The sequence below is a fragment of the Nyctereutes procyonoides genome, unplaced genomic scaffold (genome assembly GCF_905146905.1).
Source record: "Nyctereutes procyonoides isolate TBG_1078 unplaced genomic scaffold, NYPRO_anot_genome, whole genome shotgun sequence".
Classification (NCBI taxonomy): Eukaryota; Metazoa; Chordata; class Mammalia; order Carnivora; family Canidae; genus Nyctereutes; species Nyctereutes procyonoides.
In genome coordinates, this window is record NW_026575155.1 from 5,911,051 (window position 1) to 5,934,443 (window position 23,393).

The 23,393-nt window shown below is 50.2% G+C and overlaps 1 protein-coding gene across 1 annotated transcript in view; it reads left to right on the plus strand.

Moving 5' to 3' along the window:
* The window catches only part of HUNK (hormonally up-regulated Neu-associated kinase), a 108,837-nt gene extending 85,696 nt beyond the window's left edge, over window positions 1-23,141 (plus strand). Inside the window, exons 7-11 of the mRNA XM_055313643.1 lie at window positions 699-861; window positions 5,277-5,360; window positions 14,153-14,200; window positions 18,675-18,855; window positions 19,833-23,141. Of these exons, the coding sequence (XP_055169618.1) occupies window positions 699-861; window positions 5,277-5,360; window positions 14,153-14,200; window positions 18,675-18,855; window positions 19,833-20,491 (1,135 nt within the window). The 3' untranslated portion in view covers window positions 20,492-23,141. The remainder of the gene's footprint in view (window positions 1-698; window positions 862-5,276; window positions 5,361-14,152; window positions 14,201-18,674; window positions 18,856-19,832) is intronic.
* The last annotated feature ends 252 nt before the right edge of the window (window positions 23,142-23,393 follow it).

The following is a 23,393-nucleotide window of genomic DNA, read 5'->3' on the forward strand; positions in this document are numbered from 1 at the left end:
CTCTTTGTGAACGTGGGATCGCACACTGTTTCTTTAAACGCAGTCTGGGTTGGCCCCTAAATGTGCTCCATTCCCAGCCCAACTTAGACCCAACTCAAGTGTAGGTTCTACCCATGTCCAATAAACACATTTTTAGAAAAGAATGCCAGATTGTAAAGAAATTTGAGGGTCATTGGGGGAAATTTGAATATAATCTAGATATTAGAGAATCCTAAGAAATTATTTAAAAATCATTAAATTATTGGGTGTGTGGACAGTATTGGGATTCTGCAGGAGATGTCCTTGGATCTTAAAGGTGCACACTGGGCTGTGTAAGAAAGAAAGGTCATGATGTCTGTGATTTGAAATACTTGAGCACTAAATAAGCTAACAAATAAATAAATAAATGAAGAAAATAGGGCCACTGTGTTAACAGTGGTGGATTCTGGTGTTGTGTGCACAAAGGGTACTTACACTATTCTCACTACTTTTCTGTGTGTGTGAAATCATTCCTAATAGCAAGTCAAGTGAATGAATGGATGGATGGATGGATGGGTGGATGGATGGGTGGATGGATGGACACTTTTTCCATAGGGGCCCTGGTTGGTGGTGGTGGAGAGGGGGTACTTTGTGCCTCCATGTTTGTGAGCATCCCTGAGGGGGCCCCATGGCCTCTCAGTGGAGATGGAGAGGTGACAGGTTCTCGCTGTCCTGTGCAGGATTTCCCTGGAGGACCTGAGCCCGAGTGTGGTGCTTCACATGACGGAGAAGCTGGGCTATAAGAACAGTGACGTGATCAACACTGTGCTCTCCAACCGTGCCTGCCACATCCTTGCCATCTACTTCCTCTTAAACAAGAAACTCGAGCGCTATTTGTCAGGGGTGAGTGGGGCCCTAGTGGCAGTTTTGCTCTGCTTGCTGTGGAAAAAGGAGCTCTTACACCTAGAGTATTTCTCACTTGCTGACACTTGATCTGAGCTGTTAATTTAAATTAGTGGGAGGCTGAGTTTCTGAATGTGGGATAAAATAGTAGCCAAACCTGCTTCTCAGGTAGCTAGTGCTGTTTATCTGAGGTGTTTTTCAAATATCCTCCCACAGAGTGAAGCCCTGGGCAGCTCTATGAGAGACTCAAGCCACTTTTCCCTTCAGTTTCTCTGTTGCCTTTTCTGTCTACCTCTTAGCTCCTTGGGTTCCCATGTTAAAGGTGTTGGGGACTTCTGTGGTCATAAATGTTGGGGGGCAGTGCCTCTCGGGCGATTTCATCCCTGAAGCCTGATTTATGAGGAGGCCATTATTTATATTTACTTCTCTGGAAAGTAAAAATGAAATGGTGTTTTACTGGCTTGACCCCTGGTGCCTTCAGTCCGGGCATCAGAGGGTACAGGTGTCCTGTGCCACAGATGAGGTACAGCTGGGAGTCCTGTAAGCCGGGGGTGGGTAGTGGTTCCCTCATGCCTGGGTCACCTTTGTCCTCTGCCACAGGCAGTTTGTATATGCCTGGGGAAGGGATTTCCGTGCTTCGGTATCTAGCTGTGACTAAATCATCTCTTTCCACTTAAAAATAATTCTCTGTAGAAAACTTGATCAAAAGCAGTATGGTTCTCTATACCACTCCTGTTTCTCCTACTCGGAGTAGTGGAGACTGGCCAGTTCTAACAGGAAGTCCACTGGGTAGAGAAATTCAGAATTGTCAAGGTGCCTGTTGGAGATTTGATTGCAAATCCACTGTCATAAAGGGTGACCCTCACCCTATGTGTGTATATGGCGCCTTGAGATCTGATGATGTGGGGCTATCACTGTTAGGAAGAAATTCATTTATTTATTTATTTATTATCATTTTTAAAAATTTTTGCTTATTTATTCATGAGAGACAGACAGAGAGAGGCAGAGACACAGGCAGAGGGAGAAGCAGGCTCCCTGTAGGAAGCCTGATGCGGGACTCGATCCCAGGACCCCGGGATCACGGCCTGAGCCAAAGGCAGGGGCGCTCCACCACTGAGCCACCCAGGTGCCCCTAGGAAGACATTTAGAAAACAGAACATGAAGAACTTACAGAGTTTTGTTCAGTGCTTTTTAACTTTTTTTTCAGTGTAATTTAAAGTCATGTGATAGCCAACGCAGTGTTTCACAAAATTCCACTAAACAATAGGCTTAGAAGCCTTTTGTGAGGCTTCTGTGTTAGAGCTAAAGATGGAAATCCACCTACAATTGGGGAAATGCTATTCTCCTTGCCGTGGCAGAAATGATCACACAATAACGCCCAGAAGACGAGATAGTCCGAGGGCATCTCTTTAGTAAATTGATTTGGGAGATGTGTAGAAAACATTGCTGAATAGAAGAAGAAGCTCATCGGGAGGTTTGTTAAATAGTTGGATGAGAGTGCAGATGTTTCTAAGCTGACTCAGCTTAGGGAATTTGCTGGATTTTGCTTCAACAGTTGAAATTATCCACAGAAGTACTTTTTGGGTGAATCGCCAAAGGAAAGATGTACACCAGGAGAAACATTCTCAACAGTAGAAGGCTTTTAAAAATAAGAACAGTGTTTTTTTATGGGATAAAATGTGCCCTGTATAAGCAGTGATGGGATGACACTTCTGATAGGGACAGATATGCAGCTTTGACACTAGATGTTAGAGATGGTGTCACAGTTACAGGAAAGCTACTGCAGGAGAGAAGTTGGGGCCAGAAAGACAGGACCTTTGACATGGTAATTTTTTTTTAACATTTATTGATTTATTTGAGAGAGAGAGAGTGTGCATGTACATGAATGCCTCGGGGAAGGGCAGAGGGAGAGAGAGTCAAGTAGATTCCAAGCTGAGTATGCAGCCTGATGCAGGGCTCGACCTCACAATTCTGAAATCAGGACCTAAGCCGAAAACAAGAGTTGGACATTTAACCGACTGTGCCACCCAGGTGCCCTAACACATTGTATTTTTTATATCTTTTTATTATGTGATAAGGAGTCAGAAAATCTCTTGTGCTGTATCCAGGTTCTCTATTCTCTTGCAACAATGAACTTAAAAGATATTGGGCTCAAAGCTGCTTCCCATTACCCTTCTTTTTTTTTTTTAAAGATTTTATTTATTTATTTGAAAGAGAGAGAGTACAGTGGGAGGGGCCAAGGGAGAGGGAGAAGCAGGTTCCCTACTGAGTGGGGGACCCTGACACGGGGCTCCATCCCAAGACCCTGGGAATCATGACCTGAGCCAAAGGCAGATAGACACTCAACCAACTGAGCCACCCAGGCACCACCCATTTCTTTTTAATAAGAAGACCTCATGCCTCATGTTTCTTGCTTATTGTATCCCTTTAAATTCCTATTAGATCTATGTTTTATAATGTGTGTCGTATGTTAGTACAGTGGTGTATACTTCTAGCTATAAATATGCATGTACTGTAGGTGCCTTCCTATACTTTTTTCACTTATATGGGATTCAAGGTCACACCATTTGGGGACCACTGTGGTAGAAGTTAGTAGTGAAGAATATAAATAGCTGTCAAGTAAAAGGGAACAAAAGAGGATCAACATGCTGACTTTTTTTTCAAATGAAGACTGTTGTTCAAATTAGTTTTAAAATTAGTTTTAAAAAAAGTGTCTCCATGAAGCTGACTATAAAATTCACAATTCCATATTTAAAGGATGAAATTGCTACTTTCCTAAATAAGCTAGCCTATTTCAACATTGTTTTGGCAGAACTTCTTTGGATGCTGATCGATTTATTTTTAAGTAATCTCTACACCCAACACGGGGCTTGAAATCACAACCCTGAGATCAAGAGTTGCATGCTCTACCAACTGAACCAGTGAGGCACCCCAAGGGACTTTATTATTTTTTAAAGGATTCATTTATTTTTAGACAGAGAAAGAGAAAAAACGCAGGGGCACGTGAGCAGAGGGAGGGGCAGAGGGAGAAGGAGAGAGAATCCCAAGCAGACTCCATACTGAGTGTGGAACCCGGCATGGAGCTTGACCTCCTGACCTTGAGATCAAGACCTGAGCCAAAACCAAGAGCCTGATGCTCAACTGACTGAGCCACTCAGGCACCCTGGGACTTTCAGTTTTAAAATATTTTCTTTCCTCTGTCCACCTCCACATCTACAGATACAAACTTTGGTTACTCACACTCTTCCTGAACAATCCCTGATGCTCTTAGGCTGTGTCTTGATTTGTCATTGTTTCTTGCCATCTGCTTGTTCTGCTCTTCCGCTCTGCCCAGCATCGGGGTGGCATGCCAGTGTGGCAAAGCTGGGCTTGGCTTTGTTTACTGAGCACGTTCCCTGGAAACTCAGTTCCCTGGAAACTCAGCGAGTGTAGTTCTTGCTGGAGAAGGTTTTTACTTTATTGTGTCTGTTTTGCACTTAACCCTTCAATCATGGGGCGTACCTGGTCTGAGAACCAATGCCTAGGCGAGGGGCTGCTTTTAACTCGAGCGAATTAATCCCCGCAAACAGCTGCAACTCGTCTGCTCCGTAATTTCCACACATCGCTAATTTAATTGCACAGTAGCACTGTCCCAACTATTAATCTCATCAACCAATTACCTAACAACCCATGTATAATTTTAAAACCAAAACTAGTGAATGAAAAAGTAAAATACATACCTTAATTATTTGCCATTTCTCCCTTTTGTCTCCCAGTTCTCATTTCTTCTTCCTAAAACCAAGAAGTGTGGATTTTGTGTGGGAGCCTTTAAGGCCACTCCGTGAATATCTGTTGGTTGGTAAATTAATTAGTCATTTAATTTGCCCGTCTCCAGACAGGATCGCACCTTAGTCATGCACCTACATCTCTTAGATAACAGTTTTCCATCATCTTTAAACTGTATTATGAATGTGCTGTGACTCACTGGGTGGGCAGGCAGACGAGGGCTGTTTTTCAATAAGCCAATAAGCAAGATCTATATCCTGTTTAGCAGGTCAACAGAATAAGTTATTCTTTCTAGCTCACATAATTGGTTTCTGCTTTCACATCTTAGAGTAGACTTCATTGCACGGATGAAAAAAACTGAGATCAGCAAGGAGTGGCGACGTGCCCAGGACTAACTGGCCCTGTCCTGCCAGAGCCAGTAACAGAAGTCAGCTGCCTGCCCCTGGGTCTGGGGCTCTCCCAGAGGCCCACATCCTGCCTGCAGGCCACCCTCGGATGAGGCTTTGCATCACAATTAACTGGCTTGCCAACCACTTTAGGCACTTTCTCAGCCAAGTGCTGGTTTGAAAATTAATGACTGCTTAGTGGATGTTTCTATTTCCTGTGAGTTAAGGCCTGCTTTTTTCCCCTCCTTCTCCTCTGACATCCAGAAATCTGACATCCAGGACAGCGTTTGCTACAAGACCCAGCTCTACCAGATAGAAAAGTGCAGGCCCACCAAGGAGCCCTATGAGGTGAGTGACCCCCAGAGCAAAAGCCAGGTTTGCTTAGGAAGAGTGGATTTCCATTTTGAGAGCAGAATGGAAAGGAAACCAATGATTGTGGGACAAAAGACAAATACTTGCTTAAATGAGTCCCCCCCAAAATGGTTTACAGTCAAGCCACTATCAGTTAGATTGTGGTTCTGAGCTGTGGCCATGCATTAGAATCATCGGGGAGCATTTTTTTTTAAAAAGAATTTATGTATTTATTCATGAGAGACACAGAGAGAGAGAGAGAGAGAGGCAAAGACACAGGCAGAGGGAAAAGCAGGCTCCATGCAGGAGCCCGATGTGGGACTCGATCCCGGGACTCCAGGATCACGCCCTAGGCTGAGGGCAGGTGCTAAACCACTGAGCCGCCCAGGGATCTCCACCTGGGAGCATTTAAACATCTGAATGCCCAGACTGCACCTCAGACCACTTCCCCTGAATCTCATGTCTCAGGGCAGGGGAGCTGAAGGGCGGCGGGGCGGGGGGGGGCGGGGGTCAGGATTTTTAAAGTTCCCTGGCTTATTCCATCGAGTGGCCAAAGTTGGAAACCATTGTCAGGGCTTCAAAAGGTAAAAGTGAGATGCTCAAAAGTATGCATGAGTGTAACACCTGGCACCAGAAGGAGACAGTAAAATGAAGGACAGGGAAAGGTTTTGGGGGAAAGCAAACTTTTCCAGGCACCTGTTCCTGGCAGCTTGATGCTACATAGTGCATAACTAAGAAAATACCAAGATTCTTTGATTTCAGAGTAAAAACTGGTATCATGTGGCAAGTCGTACCAAATACGTGCTTGTGAAGAGACTGTGCCTGGGAAAGCTGGATCTGGGGCGAGGGGCACAGGATGAGGGTGCCCCCCCACCCACCCTTCAAGGACTCCTCACTCGACACTTAGTCAGATGCAGCTCCTTTGCCTTCTCCCCACTTTTCCCGGGAATCTGCTTGATTTCCCCTCCGGAGCCTCTGCCACGTGTTTCCGGAATGGTTCCATTTGATCAAAAGGGGAGCCTTCCTCCGTGCCCTGCATGGGGCCTGACCCCAGGGAAGGCAGTTCTTCCCCGGTTTTTCTTGAGCAAAGGCTGAGTGAGGCCATGGATGGTGACTGAGCATCATGCCAGGATCCTCAACAGCGACGGGGAGCACCGGGGCATGGCCCAGGCCAGTCCAGTGACACAGGTGACAGGAGAGCCGAGCTACCAGGCACCACGTGTAGATGTGATGGGAGCCAGGGGAAGGCCAGGCCTGAGCATCGAGGTAGGGCAGGATGAGTGGCACGGCTGTTGCATCTGCGCACAGCCAAGGGATGGTGAGATTGAAGGCGATGGAGAGGAGGAGCCCCTGCACCTCAGCCAAGGAAACCAGCAGGGATGACAGGGGCGGCCTGGGAGCATGCAGGAGACGCTGCAGGGAATGGCGGCAGGGAGACCATGGGAAAGGTCACGTCTAAAATGGTCAGTGGTGTCGGCTGAGCAGTTAGCTGTCCTGGGGGTCTAACAGGGACCGGCTCGTGGGAGTGGCAAAAGCAAAAAAAGATTGCATGGGTTTCAGAAGAGGAAGAAGGGAAGTGAAGACAGTGAGCGTAGACCTCTCCGTTGGTGGCTCTGACTTGAAGAGCAGGAGAGGCCATGCCATGGCCCCTGCTGGAAGTATGCCGGGGTTGGGGAGGATCGAGGGCAGGGAAATTGGGGGGAACTCCAGGGATGGCTGGGGCTGGGGGTGGGGGCTTAGCCTTGACCCCAGGCTGGAGGCCTCCTTCCTCTGAACCAGGCTGCAGCACCAGCATGATGAGGATGGGGATAAGCTGGCGGGGGGGGGGGGGGCAGTGGCAGTGCATCAAGGCTGAGCTGCAAGCCCATGCATGGCTTTCAGGCTGAGGGCAGGAGGGTCCCCTGAGCTCCAGAGCCTTCCGGCTAATTGCTCACTGCGTGAGCAAGGGTCTCTAATCCGGCGTGCCCAGAAACCCCCCCGGCCCCCAGTGTCTCTCTAAATGGCATCCCTACCCCTCAGTACAGAGCAGAAACCCAGGAGTTACTCTTCCTCACCCCTGGAGCAGGTTATGCCGGCTTGACTCCTAAACCTCTCAAACCCTGTCCGGCCCCTCCGTCCCTATCCATCCCAGCCCTGGATGTCTGCTGCAGCCCTAACTGGTTGCCCCACCCCCCTTCCCCACGAATGCCTGGCTCTCACCTCTCCATATGCCAGCCAGAGCTGAGCCGTCCACACTCAGATGGGATCCCATCGCTTCCCTGCTCCAAACCTTCGAAGGCTTCCTTAACCTGGAAGGCAAAGTTGGTACCATGGCCACCGGATTAGACTGGCATCTGCTTGCCTCTCCAGCCTTGTCCCCCGGACCCCACATGCAGCCCAGCTTCTAGCTGTATGCTCAGTCCCACGGGGCCTCTAGACTGTGCTCTCTTGGCTGCCAGCACTGTGCACACCCTGTCCCCTCTTCCAGAATGTTCCCCTCACCTCTCTTTGCTGAGTGATATCTTCTACCCTCAGATTCCAAGGCAGGGTCAGTTCCTCCTGGATCCCTGCCATTCTCCGTGCTCTGCCTTTGGGTCCCGGCTCTCCACAGGCCATCACGCCCCATTCTGCATCCTAGAGCTTGTCCCATTTGCACGTTTTATTTTCACGGGAGTGTTTGACCCACACCTCTCTCCCACTCTGGACCCTGATTTCCAGAAGAGCAGAGGCCTTATCCCTTTTGCTCCTCACGATATCCCTAGAATCTACATGATGCCTGGCATGTGGTAGGTGCTCAGCAAATATTTGCCAAATGAACACATGAAAGAATCAAATGGACCTTGACCTGGGCCTCCAGGTAGAATTGGGACCATAAGGGGAGAAGGTGGAATGATCCAGGTGGGACACCTCGCTTGACTGAAGCCAGGGTGAGGGCACACCTGCAGCCTAGCACCCATGTCCCATCATCGTTACCAGGTGTCCGTGCCCTAAGGCAGGCAGGGACATCTCCTGGTCACTTGCTCGGAGGTTGTCGCCTCAGCTGGGGTACAGAGGATGTAGGATTCACCATAAGACTCCCTTGCTTCTTGGTCTGCATCTGGCTTTTCTTTTTTTTTAAGATTTTATTTATTTATTGGAGAGAGAGAGAGAGAGATTGAGCACACAAGCAGGAGGAGCAGGTGAGGGAGAGAGAGAAGCAGACTCCCCAGTTCGATGGTGGGGGGCTCCATCCCAGGACCCTGGGATCATGACCTGAGCCATAGGTAGACCTGTAACTGACTGAGCCACCCAGGTGCCCCTGCATTTGACTCTTAAGCGACTCAAGTAACAGCACCCACAGATACACCAAGTGCCCGATGTGTGTGCCCAAGTGGCCTCTGAGCCACTTTGCTGACTCCTGTGTCCGTAGTTGCCTTGTGATTGAGAGCGTCTGTGATGGGAAAGGGGCCCCCCTTTTTTTTTCACCCAGATCATTTTTCTCGGGTGATTATCTCATTTGGCCTGAAAACACACGGCAAGCTTCTTAAACATTTGTTGAAATATTTAACAGTTAGGGTTTAAACAGGAACACTAATGGGAAAAGAGCATTTCAATTTTCTATGATCCATTTGTTTTCTCCAAACGGTAGTGGTACTTGGACTAATTAAATTACAGGCCATTACTAGATTATCCAACCCGCCTCTGTTGGAACCCGGGAAATGGAGTGGGGCCAGTTAGAAAAAGTGTTCGGAAGATCTGAAAGGGCCCAGAGTTTCCAGGTAAAAGCCCACTCAGAGCCTTTGTGGGCTTCTTTGCAATGGTCCAGGAGAAGACACCAAGAGGTGGATGGGCTTCAGGTCGCACACAAGCTGGCCAGGGAGGTGGCTCCATGACGTGTCCCTGCCCCCGGAGGGAGTGTGGCCCCTTCTTTCTTAGTCCCAGTCCTTTTTCTCCTAGGAGACAAAGAGCTGAATTAAATTGAAAAAAACTTCCCCCTTGGGATCACAGTGCTGTTCTTGTACGACCTCAGTAACTTCCTTGAAAAGGTGGCAAATATGTCTGTAAAAGTGGGACACATGTCTTATCTAAGAACATTTCGAGCATGTGCTCTGGGGATTCCTTTTCCTGAAAAAATAATAAATAAAATAAATAAAATAAATAAAATAAAATAAATAAAATAAATAATAAAATAATAAAAAATTAAATTAAATTTAAAAATAAAATAAAAAAATAAAATAAGAGGCCCTGAAGGATGGTGGGATGGAGGAGGGGCAGTCATCATTTTCCCACTGGCTTATTAAATAAAACCCCACAGAACCAGAGGCTGTTTTTGTTAAAATATTTGGGGAAAAAAAAAAAAGGTGAATGTCCAGAGCAATGCAAAATCGAGCTCAGAGGGCTTCTCTGTAGAGCAGAGTCACGTGGCAGCCTTGGAAGAGTGCTGTGCAGGGGGCTGGCAGGGGGATCGGATCAGCCTGCCGGGGCTGCCGTCCCGTCACACTGAGGGTGGCTCACCCGGCCGTGATTCACCATCTCTCAGTTCCAGAGGCCAGAAGTCCGATATCAAGCCTGGTTCCCTTCCAGGGCTGTGAGAGGAGAACCTGTCCTGTGCCACCTGGCTACTAGGGGCTGCAGGGATCTTTGGGGTCCCCCACTTTGGGCTTCCTCGACTTATAGCACCGCCCTGATCTTCTGTGTCTGTGCATCTCTGTGCCAGTTTCCCCCTTTTTTATGAGAATACACTTGACGGGATGAGCACTGGGTGTTATTCTGTATGTTGGTAAATTGAACACCAATAAAAATTAATTTATAAAATTAAAAAAAAAAAGAGAGAATACCAGTCCCATTGCATTGGGGCTGGATGACCTCTGTAAAGGTGACTGCCTGACAGGCCCCCTCCTCAAGGGGAAAGGACAGTGTGCTTTCCCACGCCCCCCCCCAAGCCTCAAAGTGGACGCGATCGGCCTGTCCTAACCCTGTCTTCCACGAAGGTCACATTGTGAGGTCCTGGGGGTTATGAATTTGGGGGGAATGCAATTCAACCCATCCCAGGGGCAGTAACTTTAAAGGTAAGATATTAAAATGTTCGCTTGGGGACTTCCCGGCGCCCCCGGCGGTCGCGGGAGCGCGTGCCGTTGGGCACCTTGGGTGCGCCGGGAGCCGCGGGTCGGCGGCGGCGTGGGCGTCTCTCGGCTCGCGGGGTGAGCTGAGGACAAGTGACTGAATTTTGGAAAATGAGAAATCACTCCCACTCCCCACTAGAAAAAAATTAAACCAATGCTGTGGACTCCTTCAGTGCTTTACTTCTGAGAGAAACCTTCAAATATAACCTTCAGATCATCCTGAAAATCTACGAATTCGGCCTGAGATGTAACGAGAGACCAGCTGGAATGCTACAGTGAGAAGAGTCCGCGCTTCTATCAAGGTAGGAAGACGGGGAAAAAGAAATAAAGGAACAAAAGGCCTCCGAGGGGGAGGGGCCCCGCGAGGAGCCGGGCTGAGGCCGGGGCGAGTGTCCCCAGGACAGGAGAGCCCCGTCCCGGAGGAGCAGGAGCTGCACCAACCTTCCCGGGCGGGCGGAAAGGGGCTCGCAGGGAGTTGGAGCAGGACCCAGGAGGGCGGGGATGCCCTCGGGCTCCCGGGGACACTAACAGACACCTGCGAGCGCAGGGGAGTGCGCCGAGCTCCCTAAGGGCTGCAGCGCGCACGGCGGGCCGGAGCAGCTCGGAGGGGCTCGGGCGGCGGCTCCAGCGGAGGGGCTGCGGGGCGGGAGCGCAAATCCAACAGCGCAGGCCCCGGAGAACAGGGCGCCGGGACACAGCCCAGGATCCGGCCTCCCCCGGGACAGGCAGAGGCCGGGAGGGCCCAGGACAGCGAGGACGCTCCTGCCCCGAGCTGAGCAGATCAGCGGCCCCGCCCCGGAGCCTCCAGGCCCTGCAGACGGAGAACCGAGAGCCCCGAGCCCCGTAGTTCCTGCGCCCCGTAGTTCCTGCGGAGGCTGAATCCAGGCTTCCAGAGTTGCCATAGCAACTGCGGCTGATCCTCCTGGGGCCCCACGGGGTAAACAACCCCCGCTGGGCCCTGCAGCAGGCAGGGGCAGAGCAGCTCCCCCAAGTGCTAACACCTGAGAATCAGCACAGCAGGCCCCTCCCCCAGAAGACCAGCTGGACGGACCAGTGATACTCCCCCGTGTTCCAATACAACTTGTTTTTGGCCACTCTGCACTGAGCAAAATGACTAGAAGGAAAACCTCACCTCAAAAGAAAGAATCAGAAACAGCCCTCTCTCCCACAGAGTTACAAAATCTGGATTACACTTCAATGTCAGAAAGCCAATTCAGAAGCACTATTCTACAGCTACTGGTGGCTCTAGAAAAAAGCATTAAGGACTCACGAGACTTCATGACTGCAGAATTTAGATCCAATCAGGCAGAAATTAAAAATCAATTGAATGAGATGCAATCCAAACTAGAAGTCCTAACGACGAGGGTTAACGAGGTGGAAGAACGAGTGAGTGACATAGAAGACAAGTTAATGGCAAAGAGGGAAACTGAGGAAAAAAGAGACAAACAATTAAGGGACCATGAAGACAGATTAAGGCAAATAAATGACACTCTAAGGAAGAAAAACCTACGTTTAATTGGGGTTCCCGAGGGCGCCGAAAGGGACAGAGGGCCAGAATATGTATTTGAACAAATCCTAGCTGAAAACTTTCCCAATCTGGGAAGGGAAACAGGCATTCAGATCCAGGAAATAGAGAGATCCCCCCCTAAAATCAATAAAAACCGTTCAACACCTCGACATTAATAGTGAAGCTTGCAAATTCCAAAGATAAAGAGAAGATCCTTAAAGCAGCAAGAGACAAGAAGTCCCTGACTTTCATGGGGAGGAATATTAGGGTAACAGCAGACCTCTCCACAGAGACCTGGCAGGCCAGAAAGGGCTGGCAGGATATATTCAGGGTCCTAAATGAGAAGAACATGCAACCAAGAATACTTTATCCAGCAAGGCTCTCATTCAAAATGGAAGGAGAGATAAAGAGCTTCCAAGACAGGCAGGAACTGAAAGAATATGTGACCTCCAAACCAGCTCTGCAAGAAATTTTAAGGGGGACTCTTAAAACTCCCCTTTAAGAAGAAGTTCAGTGGAACAATCCACAAAAACAAGGACTAAATAGATATCATGATGACACTAAACTCATATCTGTCAATAGTAACTCTGAACGTGAATGGGCTTAATGACCCCATCAAAAGGCGCAGGGTTTCAGACTGGATAAAAAAGCAGGACCCATCTATTTGCTGTCTACAAGAGACTCATTTTAGACAGAAGGACACCTACAACCTGAAAATAAAAGGTTGGAGAACCATTTACCATTCAAATGGTTCTCAAAATATACCCTAAAAACTATAGAACACTTCTGAAAGAAATTGAGGAAGACACAAAGAGATGGAAAAATACTCCATGCTCATGGATTGGCAGAATTAATATTGTGAAAATGTCAATGTTACCCAGGGCAATTTACACGTATAATGCAATCCCTATCAAAATACCATGGACTTTCTTCAGAGACTTAGAACAAATTATTTTAAGATTTGTGTGGAATCAGAAAAGACCCCAAACAGCCAGGGGAATTTTAAAAAAGAAAACCATATCTGGGGGCATCACAATGCCAGATTTCAGGTTGTACTACAAAGCTGTGTTCATCAAGACAGTGTGGTACTGGCACAAAAACAGACATATAGATCAATGGAACAGAAGAGAGAACCCAGAAGTGGACCCTGAACTTTATGGTCAACTAATATACGATAAAGGAGGAAAGACGATCCACTGGAAGAAAGACAGTCTCTTCAATAAAGGTGCTGGGAAAATTGGACATCCACATGCAGAAGAATGAAACTGGACCACTCTCTTGCACCATACACAAAGATAAACTCAAAATAGATGAAAGATCTAAATGTGAGACAAGATTCCATCAAAATCCCAGAGGAGAACTCAGGCAACACCCTTTTTGAACTTGGCCACAGTAACCGGAGAAGGACAAACAGTGTATGTTCTCATTCATTTGGGGAATATGAATAATAGTGAAAGGGAATATAAGGGAAGGGAGAAGAAATGTGTGGGAAATAGCAGAAAGGGAGACAGAACATAAAGACTTCTAACGCTGGGAAATGAACTAGGGGTGGTGGAGGGGGAGGAGGGCGGGGGGTGGGGGTGAATGGGTGACGGGCACTGAGGGGTACACTTGACGGGATGAGCACTGGGTGTTATTCTGTATGTTGGTAAATTGAACACCAATAAAAATTTATAAAATTTAAAAAAAAAGAAAAAAAAAAAAAAAAAATAAAATGTTCGCTTGGCGTCTGTGTCAAACCTAGGCAACTTGTAAAAATAAAGTTTGGAATCAGATCAGACCATCTGTGCTGTTGGAAATCAGAATGGTAGTTACCTTTGGGGACTGGGAGAGGACGGGGTGGGGGTGGGAGGGACTTCCAGGTGCTGCCAGTTGGGTTCTGTATCTTGATCTGGGTGCTGCTTTCAGGCATGTTTTTGCTCTTAGAGAAAATGCACTGATTGAACCGCTTCCTCACCAGTAGAGCGTTCCCTCGTTATGTGTCTTAGATTTTAATAAAAAAACTTACCTAGAAAAGCTATTCAGTGCATGAATTAGAACATCTGCTGCCGACATGCATGATGGTTTAGGAGTTTGGTTTCTTGCCTCTAAACATTGAAACCAATCATTCTCAATCCGAGCTGCAAGTGATAGGGGATAGAGTTTCGGGGATAAACAGCAGGTACAGCTTCTTAAATCGTTGTAAATGTTGCTTTTCATAGGCCTCCCTGGACACCTGGACAAGAGACCTTGAATTCCATGCTGTGCAGGTAAGAGCTTGGGGAGTTATGATGGATTAGTCTGAGTTCTCCAGGGAGAACCAACAAACTGTGTGTGTGCATGTGTCTCATGCTTGGATACCCAGGGAAGAGTGGATGTACCAGCTCAGTCCCAAGGCCTTCTGGAAGCAGAATTCCTTCTTCCTCAGAACACTTCAGTCTTTTTCTCTTGTGGCCTTCAACTGATTACATGAGGTCCACCCCTATTGTGGAGGGTCATCCTCTTTACTCAAAGTCACATCTTAAAAAAAAATACCCTCACAACAACATCTAGATTGCTGTTGGATCAAACACTGGGCACCGTGGCCTAGCCAGGTTGACACTTGAAATTCACATCTCTGCTCAGGGCTCTGGATTCTACAGACCCCCACTCAGTCCTGAATTAGAATGCAGAATCCAAAATGAGTGGGTTTATCAGAATCCCCTCAGATCAGACTGGTGCTTTCTATGTTTAGTTGACCGTTTTTTTTATTGTCTTGCCTTTCTGCGTTCGTGTGTCTTCCTGTATGAGAAGTGAGCCTTGCAGCAGTCCAGAGCTTCAGGGGCCTCACTTAGGAACCGAGCCCTCTTTTTCTCAACTCTGTTGTGTTTTTCCTGTGACAGATTCAGTTCTCTGTGACTTTCCCAAAGCCACCAGCAAGCACCATCCGGGCCCCTGGGCCATCCCAGGTGTTCCCTGTCCACACCCAGCTCTGATGTTCCAAACGATCAGATGAGGTTAGCTCATCCTCACGGGGACACCGGGCCTTCAGAAGAGGCCATGCTGAGCTGGACTCGATAGTTCTACAAAGAAAACAACTTCAGCTCACCTCCAGACCCCAGGCTCTTCTGCTAAGCATTCTGCTCTGTGGTCAGCTTCCACCATGTGAGGGGCAGGGCAACTCTCCAGGGCAACAGTTCTCCCGGCAGCCTGGGGTGGTGAAGAGGTGTGGCTGCACCTGTGCTTTTCAGATCGTGAAACAGATAAGATGTGAGGCTCGTTTTTAATCCTTGAAGAGCATACTTGTGGTTGCAGATTGGAAGACACTTCTCTCAAGGGGAAGTGACTTGCTGAAGGTCACCCTGCTGCACCCGAGGACCAAAACTAGGGAGAAAGGGGGAGGGGTCCCACTCTGGAACCCAGGAGGCTGGAGTCCCAGAGACGAGTCTGAAGGGACCGGCTCTGGGGCTCAGCTCTCAGAGGCTGAGGACCTGCTTTTCTTCCTCCCACTCACTGGCTGTCGGGCCTGTAGACCTCGCCCTCCAGGAGCCCAGTGCACCATTGCTCACTAGCTCTCTTCTGTCACACAGTCCTGACACTGAAAGAGCTTTGGGTAGACAGTCCAGTCCACATCTTCAAAGTGCCCAGCTTTGCAAATGGCCATGCACACGTGCAGTGGGTGGAAAGTGGTTTAAAGGAAACCGGAGGCTGTTTCATGAGGGGCTTGCTTGTGGGGCCTCTTGGGGTCCCCTCTCTGATCTGCCTTGGGGAGTTTGGGGTGGGGGTGGGTGGGTGTGGAGAGCATGTGAGAATCAGAAGAAAGTCAAAGAGGCCGCTGCAGGCAGCAGCATTGCTGGGAGGAGAGCGTGGGAGTGGGTGTAGGCATGCCGAAGGGGGAGCAGAGTGAGTCCCTCTGCAGATCTGTTTCTGTTACATAAAGCAGTGTAGCATCCTGCTCCCCGGAAGATCTCTTGTGGAGAAAATAGGGTGTGCAAATGGAAAGGTATACTTGGGTGGTCGGCTGCATTTGGTCACCTGTGCTCAGGGGGCACTGAGACTGGCCGGGGGTACACAAACAGTTTCTCGTGTGGGCTGTTGACCCATCCACACGGACTGATCCAGCAGTTCTCCTCGGCCTGGATCTGTTGGGTGGTAAATTCTTGGTATCCCCCTAAGAAACGGGTCACCGTGAAATCACTCATTCTTTTGGGCTGGAGAAGGACGTGCTTTGGGAGAAAACACCAGGGTGCAGGATTCTAGAATTAAGTTCTGCAAGGTGGCCCTAGCAGGTGTCCTCATTCCATTCCTCCCATCCTTCTACCGCTACAGCGGCTTTCTGTTTGATGCCAAATATCCCTTTGTCAGTTACCAGGAGAGATTTCTAGAGCCATCCTTGGGCTCTTTCTACAGAAAATTCATGCCTGACACACCTCTCAGTGCTAATGAACTCTAGTTGGGTGGCGATACTGACCCCCAGAAACTTTGCATCGGGATTTTTGGCTTTTGAGAACCTAGAGAGTTGAGGAGGAGCCAAGATGAAGCCGTGAAGCCAGGCATTCCCCTAAAGAGTAGGGATCACAGAACACCCCAAAGGAAGCAGATCTCATCATTCTGGAAAACAGTCCTGAAAAGGAGGGAACTGCGATTTTGTCTTTTCTTCCAAAGACCGTTTTTTACAGTGTTTCATAGAAGCGCATTCGATTGCCTTTGTGCTGTTTAAAGTATAAACAGTAGAACTCGTGACTTTTTTCATAAAAACGGAGGGAGAAAGAACAGCACGAGAGGAGGAGATTTTTGCCAGACTTTTCAGGATGAGCCTGGCACGTCCCCTCTGATGCTTGGGGCATGGGGAGTGTGAACGCTCACTCTCGTTTGCTCTCGTTGGGAGCAAAGTTTGGCTGTTGGCGTCTTCAGGGAAACAGGGAGAAGGAAATAGTGGAAGATCGTGGCCTTGACCGAGATGGGCTGGAGCAGACGTCCCGGTCCCCGCATAATGACCTGGAGCGCAAGCCTCCTCTTGGGATCCCCAATGCCGACCTGGAGCCCTGGGGCCACAGCCTGGTCCCTGTCCCCCGCCAGCCCCAGTGCAGCTGCCTTGCTCTTGCCCGGCCCTGCCCCAGGCTTCCAGAGGGTGTGCGGAGGCAAGGCTGGAGAACACCCACTTTGTGGGAATCTGAGTTTTCACCCAGCTCCTGGGTGAATTATTTAACCGCTCCTGGCTGTTCCCTGGTCTTGTGAGAGAAGAAGCCAGGTCTTGTTTTGTCGTGGGCCGTGCTCTCAGGAGTAACCCCCAGCACCCCAAGTCCCCCCCAAAAAATCTCTGAGGACACAGGGGAAGGAGTTTGCAGAGCTGATTTCCTTTCTTCCCCCTCAGCCCTCCACTGGGAACAGACTTGCAGCCCCAAGGAGCTGGGGCCCTCACGGTGATCCCCCCCACCCTACCCCCCGCCTCAGCCTGGCACCCCCACTTGCAATTCTTCCCTGCCATCTTCTCCCACCCGCCAGCTGGGTGTAATGAACCCCAATCCATAAAAGCTTTGAAAATCCTCATTGGAAAGGGCTGTTAGAGCACCAGCAGAGGCTTCCTTAAGAAGCTTTTCAAGAGCATCAATGAAAAATGGATGAGCTCTCTTGAATTGCAAATGCTCTTAACATTTAAGGCAAACCTGTGAAACTGTCTTTTTTTTTCCCCCTCACTGGTGGTGGGGTCAGGAATTCAGTCACCTCTGTGAAACAGTAAACATCAAACACTCTTTAGGGCTAGAGAAGGAACGTCTGAGCTGAAGCACCTTTCCCAGAAGCTCGAACTTCATTCTCATTCAGTTTGGTTTTCACTGGCTTTTTTTTTTTCTTCTAACATTTCAGTAACTATTTATTAAGCCTTCTCTTTGTGCCTGGCTTTATGCCAGAGGCTATGGGGTTGAAACTACATAAAACAGTAAAATTCACTCCTGTCAAAGGGATTATAATACAGTTCAGTAAAGGCAAGACTTAGAGCAAAAATGGCCAAGTCGTGCCACTTTTAAGCGTATTGGTGAGGGCTCGCGTGACCAAGGATGCAGAAGGGTCAGAAACACCCAGGATAGCTCAGGGCCCTCTGGGCTTGCTGTCTATCTCCTTGGCTTGACTGAACGCACAGGAGTAGATGTGAAGATGGAAGTGGTTGCATTTCATTTGCCAAGTTGCCTTTGCAAAACCACTGCTGTGGGCAAAATCTTAGGCCTCTGCTTTAAAAATTTTTTTTAAAAAAATTTATTCATGAGAGACACAGAGAGGCAGAAACATAGGCAGTGGGAGAAGCAGGCTCCCTCTGGGGAGCCCGGTGCTGGACTCCATCCCAGGACTCTGGGATCACACCCTGAGCCGGAGGCAAACACTCAACTGCTGAGCCACCCAGGCGCCCCAGGTCCCTGCTTTAAATAAGACTACAGATTTCTAGAAGTCCACATGCACTTTGGCTTTGTTCCTTCAGCTTGTTCTGGAACGGTTGGCCTCCTAGGGGTGAGCTCGCCCTTGCTGGAGCACCTGGGAACAGTGCCGTGCAGGGAGCTGGGGATGATGGAAGCCTGCCTGTGGCCCAGGGAGAGGGAGGTGGGTCCCTGGAGCATCCGCCTGGCCTTAGCTGTCCTGTTGTTTGACATGCAGTTGAGAACAGAGAATTGAGAGGCTGGGCTTTCTCAGATCTACTTGGACGACTCCTCAAAGGGGAGCCACATTGTGTATTTTTGCGTGTGTCTGAGTACGTATATTTACTTTGACTTGAAGGATGAAAAGCCTAAAGAACAAGAGAAAAGAGGAGATTTGCTTCATCGGCCGTTTTCCAAGAAGTTGGACAAGAACCTGCCCTCACACAAACAGCCCTCTCCCTCTCTCATCACACAGATTCAGAACACCAAAGCTCTGCTGAAGGACCGGAAGGCCCCCAAGTCTGGCTTCCCCGACAAAGGTGGGTCAGAAACACCCAGGATGGCTCAGGGCCCTCTGGGCTTGCTATCTACCTCCTTGGCTTGACTGAACGCACAGGAGTAGCCATGAAGATGGAAGTGGTTGCATTTCATTCGCAAAGTTGCCTTGGCTACCATCTAGGCCGCTGGTGTTGGGCTGCTCAGTCACTGTGTGTCCTTCTTGGGTGGCTGTGTGGGCCCCTGGGGCACACACGATTCCTGTGCCCATGGGAAAGCTGTGAGCATGCCCAAGGGAACCCAAGGACAGTCAAGGTCCGGACCGTGTGCTGTCAGCCAGCTGGGCAAGCGGGGTTTGGGAAAGCAGAGGCAGGGTGCACTATATTGTGGGAGCAGAGACAGGGTATGTGGTATTGTGGGAGCAGAGACTGGGGCACAGATTATTTCAGGGATAGAGACTAGGATGTAGGAGTAGAGACCGGGGTGCATAGTATTAGGGAACAAGGGGCAGGTGTTGAGTTTTTTTTTTTTTTAAAGATTTTATTTACTTATTCATGAGAGACACAGAGGCAGAGATACAGGTAGAGGGAGAAGTAGGCTCCCCGCAGGGAGCCTGATGCGAGACTCGATCCCAGGACCCCAGGATCACAACCTGAGCCAAAGGCAGATGCTCAACCACTGAGCCACCCAGGCTCCCCTGTCCCTCTTTTATTCAAAGACTCATTGGCAGGGTCCAGAATTTTAAGCAACCAAAGGAGAACAGGTGTTAAGGTGGCACCATGGGCAGGTTAGAACTTGGGAGGCCTCTTGTCACTGGCCTCAGGGGCTTGCTGTCCCCTCTGTCCTAGAGGGAGCATGTGGTTCCCTGTGGGGGCCTCCGGATGTGGGGTGCTTTGCTTCGTGGTGTCCTCTGGCCTCCCCAGCAAAGGTCCCTCTCGGTCAGGAGGCCACAGCGGCCAGGGGAGGGCCGTTCACACTGTTTCCATGGTTTTCACGATTTTCTTTGCTTTCTTGGACACAGATGCCTTCGGCTGCCGCAATATTTTCCGCAAAGCCTCAGATTCCAATTGTGTGGCTTCGTCTTCCATGGAGTTCATCCCTGTCCCACCCCCCAGGACCCCCAGGATTGTCAAGAGACCAGAGCCCCCCGTGCAGGGCCCTGGGGGTGCTGGCGTCCCCCCCAAGGAAGACCCCCTGGTGCTGGATATGGTGCGCTCCTTTGAGTCCGTGGATCACGAGGACCACACTGAACCGCCGTCCCCATCTCATCACTATAGGATCCTAGGCTCGCCGGGGGGCCTGGCCCGCGGGAATCCCGGGGAGCGGACGCTCTCCCCGGCCCTGCTGCCCGGAAGCCTGTCCCCTCTGCAGACCCCTCTGCATCCCACTCTGGTCTCCTTTGCTCATGAGGAGAAGAACAGCCCCCCAAAGGAGGAGGGCATGTGTCCCCCACCTCCAGCTCCCAGCAGCGGCGGCACGCAGCCCCTGGGGAGCCCAAATTGCGTGAAAAGCCGAGGCCGGTTCCCCATGATGGGCATAGGACAGATGTTGCGGAAGCGACAGCAGAGCCTGCAGCCCCCCGCAGACCGGCCCCTGGAGGCCAGCATGCCCCCGCTGCAGCCCATGGCCCCCGTGAGCCTCTCCTTCGACGTGCCCGACGGGGTCAAAGGCCAGTGCTAACCTGGGCCACTGGCAGGATTCTGGGGATTTCGGAAGAAAGCGATGACCAGAGCTCCACGCGCGATTTGGGGTGTGAAGATTGGAAGGCCTCGTGGGAGCCTCCTTTGAGGTCTCCTCCCCTCCTGCCGTGCCCTGTCCTGACTGTGAACAGCTGAAACCCGCAGACCCAAAGCCTGCACAACCCGGCCTTGCGCAGGGACCCCGGCGATGCTGCGCTTTACCAGGAGGGCTGGCTACAGGTGCAGTCTCAATCGTTCATGTCCTCCATCCGCCTGCCTCCCCCTGCCCAGGGCCTGCTGCTGGGTGGAAACCGTGCATCGGCCCCTGGGCTCCTCACATCACGGCCTGTTGCGAGATCTTTCCTCACTTTTTGCTCTGTGTGTGCCTCTCAGGACTGTGGCTTCTCAGCAGTCGGCCAGTCACACAGTGGCTCCTCCTGCAGGCCACGCAACCTTTCCTCTCGCAGGGGTGAATCCCTGCAGGCCCGAGGAGCCGGTGACTCAACTGCCAGGGCTCAGGCACCTCAGAGGAGGACAGGCCGCAGCCTCCGCCAGCAGCACCAGCCCCTCTGCGCGGGCAGGGGCAGCCGGGCAGACACGGAGCCAGACCACGGGCAGCCCAATGAAAGGAAAAGGCCAAAGGGGACATGCGTTTGCCATCTTTATTTTGGTTGAAACTTGCTAAGCGTTGAATTATCTTTTCCAAAGATGATTTTTTTCCCCCTTTATGTGATGTCAGAGCGAAGTAGCATAATTTAAAAACCCCTGGATGGGGAGATGAGAAGCGATCCTACCAAACTCCTGTTTTTTCGAGAAGATAGGCATGGAGGGCCTCAGGCCCCCCACCCCCCACCCCCGTGATGTTTTCAGTGGCTGGCGGCCTGCCGTGGGCCGCAGGAAGGCGCGATCGCCGCTGGCCCCTGCGTTTCTCCCGCCCTATCAACGCAGCCTCATCCTTCTGGAAGGCATGGGACATGCTTACAGGTGGTTCTTTAGGAAGAGAGAAAATGCTAAGGCTGGATGTGGGTGCATTCGGAAGGCACCGTTCATTACCTCTGCCCAGCGCAGTTTTCACGCTGCCAAGGAAACAAGTGTGGTTTAGAGCTGAACTAGTTTGCTATAAGCTGCGAGCAGCCTCGCCCGGCGGCGAGCACATTCGGATGCGGCACCGCGGCCTCTCGGAGGAAGGCAGCGTCCCTCCAACGTGCTTTGAGTCCACGTTCTGTTTTCACACCTTTTGCCAAGGCTCGAACCAAAGATGCGTCTCCGGTTCTGTGTCTGCGCCATCCCATGTGCACATTTTGCAGATCCCAGTGTTGTGTGACCGTGGCTAGCAGGGGGCCTGGTGGGGCCGTCTCCACGTGGGGCCTGGGCCCTGGCGCTGGGCGGGGGCCGCTCAGTCAGGAACAGAATTGGAACAAAAAGAACACAGCAGCATGGGTTAGAGAGCGGTTAGCTCAGGAGACAGGTCACTCAGCGGCTTGGGGTCTTCAGCTCCTTGACGAGTGCAGGCATGAGCAGAACCCACAGCTGTGATCACCCCCAGGTGAGGCCTCTCCGCCCCCTGATTCCGAAACAGGCCGTGGCCCTGGGGAGTGGCAAAGCCTGCCTTCATTTCCACTGGCAGCCCGCCCGGCCCAGAGAGCCGTGGGGTGGTTCTTCATCTTGTCTCATTTCGCCGTGGTGACCTCCGTCGGCCCCACACGTTTCTGACTGAGCAAGGAAACGGTGGATACTTGGCTGACCCTGGAAGCCACCGAGATGCCCAGTCCTGGCTGACCCTTGACAAGACCCGGAGCTGCTGCTTCCCCCTTATTGGGGTCATCCCGGCTCTGGGGCCTGTTTGGAAGGAGTCAGGCTTCAGGTTGTCGGTGTTCCTCCTTTGTATGGCTCCAGACCGGGTTCCAGAACTTTCCATCGAAAATGGAGTTTGCTAAGCAGAAAGAAGAAACGCCTCTGAAAAAAACCTCTCCAGGTGACGTGAAGTGTGTGGTTTTGGATCAGTAAAGGAACCTTTTTTGAACATGGTTGCTAGCTGCAGGTGTCCCGCTCTGCAGGTTTGCAGGCTGTGTCCTTGTGCCTTGTGAACATCTATCCCTTTATGTCTCTTTCTTGTATTGTACTTTCCTTGAGAACATGAGTGTCTTCCTGTATCGCGGATTAGCTCATCGGGCATGTTTTCTGTTCCTCGATTCCAGCTGTCATACGACTAACCGTGTCACCATCGGTAACTTGAACTGTGAACTCAGGTTTATTCCAGACCCGGTGAGAGGTGAGGGGGGAGTGAGGAAAGGGGAGGGTCAACTGTAGTTTTCTGTATGTGAGCACCTGACAAATCTATGAAACCGAGTGAAAGAAGAAATGTTAAATTCTTTATTATTTTATTATATTTATATGGGAAACTTGACCGTCCCTTTGGCAAGTACAGAGTTTGTTGTCTGTTTGACCTGTGACTGTCTCTCATTAGCCTGTGCCCATGACCTCAGTCAGCCTGTAGTTACGGACGGAAATGACTGACCTGTCACCGTGTAAAGTCCAGGAGGAAAAGTCGACTGTAATTGTGCGATTTGGTCGTAAGTAAGGACTGTATTTATGTCACCATTATTAAATATATGTACTTTTGTAATGACTGTGAAATACACTTTTCCCTCTCTCTGACTGCTTCGTTTATTTGCATCGGATAAATCTTAATCCACTGAGTGCTTTGCAGTAGTTGGGCTGCCCTCTAGGTAAAGTCCTTGGCCCCACCGCTGACCGGATACAAGTGGGAATTGGGGCACAGGACATTTGAGGGCATCATCTGGTCCTGTATCATCGCTTCATTTTACTTGCAGCAGGTGTACGATCTACAGAATTCTTACCTGACCAACGTACAGCAACCGGCGGTTCAAGACAAATGAGCA